This window comes from Dasypus novemcinctus, chromosome 6 (assembly GCF_030445035.2).
Source record: "Dasypus novemcinctus isolate mDasNov1 chromosome 6, mDasNov1.1.hap2, whole genome shotgun sequence".
In the NCBI taxonomy this organism is placed as follows: domain Eukaryota; kingdom Metazoa; phylum Chordata; class Mammalia; order Cingulata; family Dasypodidae; genus Dasypus; species Dasypus novemcinctus.
The window spans coordinates 98303063-98314266 of NC_080678.1; the positions used below are offsets into that span (position 1 = coordinate 98303063).

At 56.7% G+C, this 11204-nt stretch overlaps 1 protein-coding gene across 1 annotated transcript in view; it reads left to right on the forward strand.

The window, feature by feature from the left end:
• The window catches only part of LOC101438880 (disks large homolog 5-like), a 66523-nt gene extending 58797 nt beyond the window's left edge, over positions 1 to 7726 (forward strand). The window contains 5 exon segments of the mRNA XM_071215560.1: positions 2133 to 2279; positions 2571 to 2698; positions 3716 to 3825; positions 4479 to 4588; positions 6070 to 7726. Of these exon segments, the coding sequence (XP_071071661.1) occupies positions 2133 to 2279; positions 2571 to 2698; positions 3716 to 3825; positions 4479 to 4588; positions 6070 to 6173 (599 nt within the window). The 3' untranslated portion in view covers positions 6174 to 7726.
• The last annotated feature ends 3478 nt before the right edge of the window (positions 7727 to 11204 follow it).

The following is an 11204-nucleotide window of genomic DNA, read 5'->3' on the forward strand; positions in this document are numbered from 1 at the left end:
TGGCATTTGAATTCCTGCTTTAGTTCATTGGTTCCAGCTGCTGCGTGTGTCCCCAGAAGACCTCCTCCTGGTGATTGCATGCCCACCATCATGGGCTGTCCACCGCCACGGAGGATGGGCTGGCCTTGTCCCTGACCCCTTAGGGACCTGTGCAGGCATGTCTCAGGGCTATGCACTGAGCACTGGTGCTTCCTTTTCAAGAGGTCATTACGGTACGGACGGAGCCCCTGAGACCACCCCTCTGCTCTGCCCTGGTTAGCTGTGACCTCGGATGGCCCACAGTTCTTTGTGCCTCTAACTTACCTGGTTAGATTCAGTGATAGAAAAGATGCTCTCTAGCCCTACGATTCTGTAATTGTGAGGACTTCTGATGGGGATTAGTCAGGGAGGAACGTGCATCTGTTAAATGGGTGTTAACAGTAGTTAAGAGAATATGGTTCTTGTTCAAGTAAGTTAAGGGAAATACTGATTTAATGTCCAGAAACGGGGGAATGGATGCATATTCGTGAAGCTCAAAAGGAGTAAATGAGATATGTCTGAATCAGCTTGGGTGCATTCCAGAAACAGAACACTAAGTCAAAGAGTTGCAGAATATATTATCATGCTATTTTTGTCAAACACATGCAATAGCAATATATTATATAGTTTTATGAATATATAAAAATCAACGTTTGAGAATAACAAAATGACTGGAAGGATATGCTTCCATCCCATAATATTAGTCACCTCTGAAGAGGCCAGTAGGGGACCAGGATTGGGAAACGGGCATCAGAGAGGACTTTAGCTTTATCTGTAACTTCTTTTTTCTTTACGCAAGAAGATGTTCGTCTCTTCTTGGAGGAAGATCTTTTTCCGGGGACTCCTTAGACACTTTCCTCAAATGCGTGGAGGTTCTCAGGTGGTGAATGTGATGTGTGTGGCATTTCCCAAGCTTATTTGACCACCACATCCTCCCTCACTTTTTTTTAAAACAGAATGTCTTGTGACTCTGGCCTTCTGTGGAACACTAGGTTGGTTAGAGAGCCACGTGGATGGGCGTGGACAACTGGCAGTCAAAAAAGCCGTGCTTGGGGCGGGTTGAGGGAGCGGGGAGACCTGCTCAGCCTCGCCCTCAGGCCTGCCTGCTGCTCAGCCTGGCGCTGGCCCTCGCCCTCACCTGGCGCCCTGCACATCCCTCCATGCTCCGCCTCGGGCCCAGCTGTCATCCCTCCCACTCCCGGGCCTTCTGGTGGCCTCTTCACCCCCTACTCCAACCCCTAGCATTTGTTCCACCCCCTGCTGCTATCTGGAGGCCCTTGTTCCGCTGCCTAGTGCTGTTAAGCAGCTCTTGTGTTGTCTCTTCACATCGGTTACCTCCTGGTGCCAGGCAGAGTCTGAGCTTTCTATTGTGCACTCTTTGTACTTCTGAGACGGTGCAACACGGTGACTTGAACCAGCTGGATGCAAAGAAGGTGCTTGCAGGTTTTGAGGCACAGTATTCTCCTGCCAGGGCTTTTATGTCCATTATGTGGGATGCAAGGTGCAGTGCATGCTGCTTCAACTGCTTTCACTGAGACTGAACAACGGTGTCTTAAACTTGATGGGAAGCTTGTTTCTGTCACCTCTAACTGTCCAAGCTGGCGGGTGGCCTGGGGGAGGCGCTGTGTTGTGGGGTCCGTCCAGGGGCCCAGTTCCCTTCTGTCTTGCGGCCATTTCCAAAGGCCTGTCTTCACCTCGGTGGTCAGGGCTGGCTCTGGTCGGGGCTGGCTCCAGCTCCCTCCGTCCCAGCCGATGGGGAGGGAGCTGGGAAGTGGCAGCTGCAGCTGCTTACACCCCATTGACTGGGCCTGGCTAAGCTCAGGTTTTATCTCAAGAGGAGCTTGGATACTGGGTGGAAGGAAAGCAGGCACGGGGCACACAAAGAAGCATGTGAGAGCTGAAGGACTGGGGGACACTTGGCTGTTCATGTGGGGGAGAGAACTGTGTTGGTCTCCAGGAACAACAGAGGGGCCCCATTGCCCCCTCCTGGCAGGAGAGTCCCGGGCAGCAGGGACGAGTTGGTCCCCAGCCGGGCTGTGGATCCGTGTGATGGACCCCACAGATCCATCGGGGAGTGACGGAGCCTCATGACGCCGCCACCTTCTCTCCTTCAGATCCGGCGAGCAGCCTGGCCTATCAGCGGGTGCAGAAGGTCGAGTGCACATCCCTGCGGCCCGTCCTGGTTCTGGGGCCTCTGCTGGACGTGGTGAAGGAGATGCTGGTGAACGAGGCGCCCGGCAAGTTCTGCAGATGCCCCCTTGGTAAGGGGTGCCCCCTCGCCTGCCGGGCACGTCTGTCCCTGAGTCAGCCAGAGCAGGCTGTTCCAGAGCCTTCCCTAGAGGACAGGCGACCACAGACGGGGTCAGATCTGTGTGCGGCCCCGGCCCTGCCTCCCCCGGGGCGAGGGCAGTAGGGTGTCCCTGAAGTGCTGGTGCACAGCGGGCTTCATTTGCCCCTTCGGGGCTGGGGGAGGCTGTGAGGGCTCAGCAGTGCCCAGTACCTGGAAGGGGCCTCGGGGTGCGGAGTCCTGATGCCACGTCCCTGCCTTGCAGAGGTGATGAAGGCCTCCCAGCAGGCCATCGAGCGGGGCGTCAAAGACTGCCTGTTTGTCGACTACAAGCGGAGAAGCGGGCATTTCGACGTCACCACGGTGGCTTCAATAAAGGAAATCACAGAAAAGGTATCCCCTGTGTTAGGCCACCGGGAAGAGGCCCGACAGTGTGTCAGGATTGGGCGCCCCTGGCTGCGTCAGGGCCCTTTGCCTGTGCATCCCTGCCCTGCGTGTCTCTAGAGCCCCCACCCCCAGCTCTTCCCACACCTTCACGGAGCTCATCCACATGCTCTCTGGCAGAATCCACCTGCCTGCGGCCTGCCCTCGTTGGCTCTTGGCGTGAGGGCAAGCTTGTGGCCGCTCCCCCTCTGAGGGGGTGGATAAGAGCTTTGAACTCCAGGGAAGAGCCTCCTGCAGGGAATTCTGAAACAGATTCTGCTGAACCTGTGAGCAGACTCTTAGGTTTGTGTGCCTCGTCTGGAGGCTGGTGCGCAGCTTCCAGCACGGCCGCCTGGGGGGCCCTGCCTCCATACTGTTGCTATCTAGCTCTGTATGCATTTGAACGCCCTCAGGTCCATTTGTCGGGAAGCCCGAGAAAAAGACTGGTGGCTCTGCAAGGCGTGTTGGAAAGACCCCAGCAGAGCAGGGGACTCGGGGTCCCCTTAGGACTTGTCCTTCTCAGTCTCTGCGACTGGGGCTGGCCAGTCCACCTCTTTGGGTTGGTTCCTCCTGTTGAAGGAGTTGGCCTCTTGCAGCTCTAAGTGCACACTGTCCTGTGGGGGTGGAAGACCTCTGCCAGGGGTGCCCTGGGCTCTGCGGGACTCCCCGGTGCAGCTTCAGGGGTGTTTGGGGCGGGCGGCCCAGGCACAAGCCTGTGGCCTTTCATTGTCCCCCATTCGGCCTGGAGGCTCAGGGGACCCGGGGAACGTATGTCAGTCACAGCCACGCAAAGCCACACTCGCCTCCAGGACGCTCCAGCTCTTCATTTGCTCGGTCTGGCAGAAATAAGGCCTCTGGGCTGGAGGTGTGGTAGGGATCCCAGAAGTTCCCCACACCTGGGCGAAGGCAGGGAAGGAAGTCTGGATTTGGACTGCGCCGCCCTCCCCTCACCCCTGCCTGTGGCGCTCACGCTCCCTCCTCCCCCAGAACAGGCACTGCCTCCTGGACGTCGCGCCCCACGCCATCGAGCGGCTGCACAACATGCACATCTACCCCATCATCATCTTCATCCACTACAAGAGTGCAAAGCAGATCAAGTAGGTGCCGCTGCCCCAGGGCTCGGCCTGGACGGTGAGGGCTGGGGGCCGGTGGCCCTGGTTGTGGGGGGGCAGCGAAGGAGAGGCAGGAGGTGCTTGGAGGAGGAAGGGAGGGGCCGTGCCCCTCGTGGGCCCTGTTCCATTTCAGCCAGGCCGCTTTAACTGTGTCCCCTCCTCCAGGCAGCCCCTCAGCCCTGCTCGGGGGCCACACGGTTCCTTCGCACACCCAGCTTTGTCTGCACAGCCCCTTCCCACCTCTCCACCCCCCTTTCCTCTTCTACTCACTTTGGGGCTCAGAGGACACAAAGGGCGGGCAGAGCCAGGCCGACCCGGATCGGCCTCAGGCCGGCTCTGCTCTCGCTGAGGTGCCGTTTCCTCGGGGTGTCCTCAGCCCGCCAAGGCTGCTTCTCCTTTTACCTTCCTGGGCTCCCACGCGTTGGGGGCCAGCTGGTTTGTCGCTCTCTGTGCACACACTGGGCCCCCCACTGTTCCCTCTGCCTAGAGCCCCGACAGGACCTGCGGGCTGTTGCCCTGCTTTGCGAGGCGCTCCTGGGGCACCCCACAGCCTGGGGGATGCCCCTTCCCCTGGACGAGGAGAGGAAAAAGAGGGCCTGGGAGGGGAGAGGCTCAGCCTATGCTGGATGTCCCACCAGGGAGCAGAGGGACCCCATCTACCTGAGGGACAAGGTGACTCAGAGGCATTCCAAAGAGCAGTTTGAGACGGCGCAGAAGATCGAGCAGGAGTACGGCAGGTACTTCACAGGTAGGTGCAGCCAGGCGCGGTGAGGAGGAGCCGGAGGCTTCGCCAGTGCGTCTTTCCTGAGAGTGGGAGGAGTCCGGGCTCACTGGCCGCCTCCCGGTCCTGGTTGCAGGCACCTCTCACCGCAGCTGAGGTGTTGGGATTTCCGTCGCTGGGCAACACTGGGCGTTTTAAGATGGAAATATAAAGTTCTCTGAGCTGCGCACCTGATCACCAGCTGGTCTTTCTCACCCACCTTCTTACGTGGGCAGCCATGGGTCCGTCTCGGGGCCTGGGAACCATGTAGCGCAGCTCCTGGGTCCCTGCGACCCCGGATCCAAGCACTCCCTGGCGAGCAGGCAGCATGTGCGCCGTGGTCGTCTGTCCCCCCAGTGGTCAGTTTCGGCCACGGGGTTGTGTGAAGAAAACCCATCTCTGGGCTCTGAAACAAAACAAAAAAAACCATGGCTCCAACTTACCTGCTACCCTTTTCCTTCCTGGTTTTCAGCCTCTTCAATAAAATCAGACACTCGTAGGGGGTTAACGTTTTGGTCGTGGGAAGAAAGGGGCAGTGAACTTAAATCGTGGAGTGTGTTGTGATCTAGAATAGGGCTTCCTTCTCTTGCCCCCCCGTGGTCAGGGGTGCATCCGTGTGTTTTAATTTCCAGTCCATCACAGACCAGTCCTTTTGTCAAACACGTTAAAAGCAAGTTACTACAGACAAACCTTAAAAATCCCCCAGACTTGGAAAATGCGGGCTCTCTTTTTTATTGCATTTGATTGACACAAAGTTGCCCTGCCAGGCTCTGGCGGCTTCTGCACGCTGTCCGCTTCCACTCTCACCTCTGGCAGCCGGGGCCCGCTTGTGGCCAGCGCCGTTCTGCAGAGCTTGGAGGTGCATCGCCCGATTCGCGTCCACCGAACCTGTGGTGTTTGAAGGCTGCAGGGCAGAGCTGGGCCAGAGTGGAATGCATTTCATTGGCTTTGCTGGAATCTTCTCTGGGCCTGGAAGCCTGACCCCTTAAACTCATGCTAGTTCCCTTTAGAATCCCTCTACCGACTGGGCCACACAACACCCACCCTTCCTCCCCTAAGCGGCTTTCCATGTGCTGGGATCCCCCAGCCCGGGGAGTTATTGGGGTGGTGGGCAGTGTGTGCGCGGGGCCAGGCCCTGGCCGCCCGGGGTTGCAGGGTAAACCGGGGCCCAGCCCAGCCTTGCTGGAGCCCGTGTTTCCAGCCACCTGCTGAAGAGCTGACCAGATGCTGCTGGAGGGACAGGGGGCACGCGGAACTGATGTGCGCTCCACTCTTCTATTTTTTGTCTTCTATCTTTTTATTTATTTTTTTATGATTCTTTCTCCTCCCCACCTTCTTGCCTGGTGGAGGAGAGTGGGGTGGGCGGGGGGCAGGGGTGCCGCAGAAGCTCAGAGCAGGCGGCAAAAGGGGCCTTAAGACCCCAGGCCCTCCCTCTGAGCTGAATGTGTGTTTTGGGGGCTCTTTTGCAGGGGTCGTCCAGGGAGGAGCCCTCTCAAGCATCTGCACGCAAATCCTGGCAACGGTCAATCAAGAACAAAATAAAGTCCTGTGGATCCCAGCCTGCCCGTTGTAGGGAAACCTCGTCCTGTGAAGAGACTGCACATGTTCTGCCCGCGTGAACACGTGGCTCAGCTCTCTTTAGTGACTAAAACCAGAAAACTGCGCGGGAGCGTGAAGGGGAGGCTCCCACGAGCACAGGCTCCGGAAGCTCCCGCCCGGGTGACGGAGGGTGGCGGCCAAATGGATCCAGGCCTGGGCAGCGGACCGCGCTCCTCGCACCTGTGTGCTTAACACTCGACGGAACAAAAACACACAAAAGACTTTTGACAGAGGGGTTCAACACCAACCTTTCTTTCTCCAGCCAATCAGAGATGCTGCAAAGAGAACCTTCCAGATCACAAGTTTACAAGCCTCTTCTAAGTATTTGGCGGTTTCTGTTTACTTGAACGGCTTCACGTTGTTGGTGCCGAGCCCCTGCCCCGCCTCCCCTCCATCTTTCTGCCCCATCTGTTTCTTTTCCTGCTTTCCGTGAAACGACTCTGGAACCTCACAAGCGGCTGCTTTGCTCCGGGAGGTTCTCGGTGGGACCAGAGCTGTGGCAGCCTTCCTCCTGTCCAGGGAGGGCCCCGTGACCGCAGGTGCTCAGGCCATTTGAGGTGGCAGATCCAGTGCCTTTGTGGAGTCGCCTCACCAGCGGCAGCGTCCCCCCCTGGGGAGGGAAGACTGCTTTAGCAGTCTAGTAAACTTGCCTCTCTCCTCCTCTCCTGCCTTCCACAGCCTCTCGTTTTTTCCTCCATCTGGGTTTATCCTTTAAGCATTTGGTCCCTTGGAGCTTCGTAGACTCCCGGTGACAGGTTCTGTTCAGCTAGGGCCACTGTGTACCATTGGGTCCTTTTTAGGTTCTGTAGTTGGCGACAGCCTTGACCAGTGGAGATTTTGCGGGGTGCCTCGTAAGCTATTACATTCTAGAGTGTGGCGAGTGCATTGGCGTGTTCTACGCTGAAACTAAAACTGAAGCGGGGGCCTCTCCAGTCTAGGTGGCAGCCGTCCCTGCCTGCACCGGGCCCCGTGGAGGTGTCTCCGTTTGGGCCTGGTTTGCGCTGCCCACACCGGGTGTCTTGGGCGGAAGGGTTGAGGTATCTCCTGAAGCTGTGCGTCCTTTTCCCAGGTACTGTACGGGGCTCTGTGGGAGCGTGCCCTGCCTTTTCATCCTGTTCCTAACAATTTCATTTTCCTAGCAAGAAATCCGATTTCATTTTATTTGTAATTCTAGACATTAGATTGTAGTTTAGCCATTACTGACTTTTTTTTTTTTTAAAAAGGGATATATTTTCTTGCACAGTTGTTCAAAAAGAAGTTTCAGTCCTCAATGCTGTCCTTTGTTTTATAGGTACAAGTTTTCTAGCTCACGCAATTAAGAAAAACTGTAGACTAGGTCTCGCCGTGTTACCTTCAGGCCCCCCGGGGGTGGATTCTCGGAGCCTCGGGCTGCCTCGGGCTGTGAGGGTGGTACACGGGAGCAGACAGGTACTGTTCTGGCAGACTGGGATTTTCTGTACTAAAATGTTACTTTGTATCAAAAGTTAAACAGACTTTAGTACGACAAATAAAGGTCAATTTCTATAACTTGTGTGTGCAGACACCTGTGTTTCCCTTGGTTTCGTGCCTTCCTGCGCCCTCAGCTTCGCCGGTTTCCTAAAACTTGCCAGAGTTTCCTTCCCCTGCAGAGCGTGGCTGCTGGGCGACATTCTTCCCAGCTCAGGACGATCAGGAGGCCCTCAGACCTGCGTCCTCAGCCTGTGTCATCCTTCCCCTCTGTCCAGCATTGAATAGGCATGGTGGCCGAGGCCACTGTTGCCCCAGGCAGCACATTTGGGGCCTTAGAGCCTGCCCTCTGGCCTGCAGGTGTGGGCTTGGGGGGGCGGGGTGGGCAAAATGGAAAGGGGGCAGTGAGCTGAGTGCTCGGGGGCCCTGCAGGATGCCAAGGTCCTGCTGTCCAGTCAGCACTTCATCTGCAGGGGACCAGGCCCAGGCCACACCCAGCCTGCCAGGCAGGGTCAGCAGGGCTTCCAGCCACCTGGACCCAAAAGCCCCTGCTCCGGGGTGGTGGGGAGGCCCCTGGAAGGCCAGCACTGGCCTCAGATGGACAGAGGCCTGAGGCAGAGCAGAGGCCGCCTTCCCTGCTCTTTGGGCTTGGAGGGGCTTGAGGGCAGAATGTTCTAGAAAAACCACCTGCTGGCGTGGTGGCTGGGCCCATGGGGGCAGATTTGGTTTTGGCACCTCCCTCGTCCTTCCCTCCATTGTGGACCTGCAGCCTTGGCCCCCCGGGGGCTACGGGAGCTACAGAACTGAGCTGGGCTCTGCTCTTGAGTGGGTGGGAGCTGGGGCAAATCCTCAGCCCCTGCATTGGCCCGGGTGTCCTCGCCGTGGGGCCTGGCCCTGCCCTGCCATGACCCAGGGCCAACCTCAGAGAGGGCAGCTGCTCCATGGATTTTAAGCCCCCCCCCAGCAAATGGGGCTAGGGGGTGGGGGGGTGGTGCATGGGGAGGGGGCGTGGCTACTTGTTTAGGAAGGGCTCGGTTACAACGCCAAAACCTTAGCAGCGGATGAGATTTTATTTTCTTTAGACTTTTCTGTATTTTCCAAATTTTCTGCAGTGAACTTGGTTTTATTTTATAATTGCAAGGGGAAAGATGCTCAGCTTTTTAAAATGGAGGGCCCATTACGTCACTGAGATCACAGGTCATTCACCTGGGCCCGCTGAGGCCTTGCCGGGGGCCCTGCTGGGCAGTGCTGAGAGGAGGGGTTCGCCTCACCCATGTGAGAGGCTCGTCTCTGAACCCCCCAGACACTGCACTTGGTGGGTGCTGGTTCCACAGCCAGATTGGCCCTGCCCCAAGTTGGTGTGTGCCTTAGGTGAACACCGTCATTCTAGATCATTCTAGAAGGGCCCAGCCAAGAAGTCGGAGAGGCAGAGCTGATGATCGGCTCTAACCACGAGGCCTTGGATGAACGGCGCCTCCGCGTCTCTGCCTTCTGCTGATCCGAGCAGACACCTATGACTCTGTGGTACGGGGAGGCAGCAATGGACTTGCAGAGGCTGAGGAAAACCCCGGCAGCCTTGACTCACCTGACTTTTTCTTGTGAGGTGGAGGAGACGCCCACATACCTAACGCTGAGGAGCGGCCGTTAAGACGAAGGCCTGACTGAGGCCAAACGGCAGCCGACCAGCCCAGAGATCGGCACTGGGAAGCCGAGCTGCACCTCCTTGGGGGTTGACAGGGCAGGGGGCCACCTGGGCCAGGGGAGCCAAGGCTGGAGAGAGGTAGGCAGGGCAGGGTGGGGCCAGAGCAAGCATGGATTCAAAGTCGGAGCAGGGCCTGGTGCTGGAATGACGGTCCTCTCGGGGCAGGGGCGTGCGAAGAGGATCCTGGGAGCAGGGTGGACCCATGTCGCTGCTTGCCAGCCCTGGCTCCCCTGCCGCGGGTTTCCTCAGTGTATTTAGCCCACGTGCTCGCTCACCTGCTCACACCCTCTGGGATTTCCTCTCTGGCCTCTTGCTGTCAGACCTTCCTCTTCAGTTCTTACTAGTACGGGTCTATGCCTTTTGATCCGAACCCCCCCAACTGATATTCTCATGTGTGCAGAAGAGCATTTACAATCCAAACGGGCAGTTGAACGAAGAAGGAAACGAACGGGGCACCCAACACCTTAGGTGAGGGGGTGGAACACCATCACTGCCTCGGGAGCCCTCCCGCCTTCTCCACCAAAGCAAGCCCCGCCCTGACTTAGGGGTATCATCTACGCCCCTGTGGAGCTATCTTGGAACAGTATATTGCTCAGTTTTGAAAACTGAGCTTCAGGCACGAACCCAGCTATGTGGGGACAATGCCCTAGTTGGCACCATTGGATGAAGTCTGCCAGAGAAGGCGAGGGGATCTCGGGGTCACAGTGGTCTTCAGCTTCCCTGGTAATTGACAAGAGCTGCTAACGGAGAAGTCAGTGAGTGGGGGATTGAGTGGGCCCTGGGGACAAAAGGCCACCATTGTTGGGGCGGGTACCAGCACAGTCCCCAGACCAGGTACTGGTTGTCTGGCAGAAAGATGGTCAGAGAGAGTGGACTGCTTTTGTTTGTTTTTACACCTGCTACAACCGCCCTGTAGGTTTCTCCTGTGGGAGGAGAGGAGGACCTGCAGCTGATTTATTTAGAGAGCAGGGAGTTCATCAGCCCACTGTCAAGGCCAACATGGTAGAAGTCCAGAACTGGGCTGCGGCCGCCTCACCGTTGACGCTAAGCAGACGCCCAGGCTGCAGGGGCCACGGTGCAGGCAGCTCGGGACATCCTGGCTTGAGGCCCTGCCCTAAACTCACTAGTTTGTCTTCCGGGTTTGGTGCCAGCTGTCAGCCTGGTACTTCTCCCCACTTCCTGAGAATTTACTGGGAATTTTCACCATCTGTTTCTGATTTTCCCTTCTTGCTCTTCTTTGTCACACTCCTGTTGCCTGCATTATGTGTGAAGACAAAAGGTTAACGCAGATCCAAATTCCTTCTCCATGGAATGGTGATTACTCCCAGGACTGTTTTCTGGGAAAGCTCTGGGCCAAGAAGAAAGCAGCGCCGAGTGTTTGCCATTGCCTACAGTATGTACGTGGGCATTGGGAAGCCCTGGAGAGGATGCACAGGCCCCCCCCGGCTACCGAGGGCCTCGGTACCGACCCCTGGGGAGCTGCCCCTGGATCTGGAGCTTTGATTGCTTGTGTTGGAGACCCTGGACTGGTCCCCACATTTTCCCATCCCCTAGGTTTTGTCTTTACGGTATTCTTTCAGAGAGATTCCCTCAACTTTTCATCTTTTGAATCCTTCAGTTGGTTTTTTGGTTTTGCTATCATTTTTATTTTCCAAGAACTCTTTCATTTTCTGAATATCCATTTTTGTAGCATCTTGTAATTGTTTCAATTATGGCGTGTTCTCATCTGAGCATAGTTTAGTTTCCTTCCTCTTCCCACCATATTTCTAATTCCTCCGAGGTTGTTTTCTTTCTTAATTGCTCGTTTCTTTATTAGAAGCTTTAACCTCAGGTATCTGGTACTCCTGGGTTGCCTTG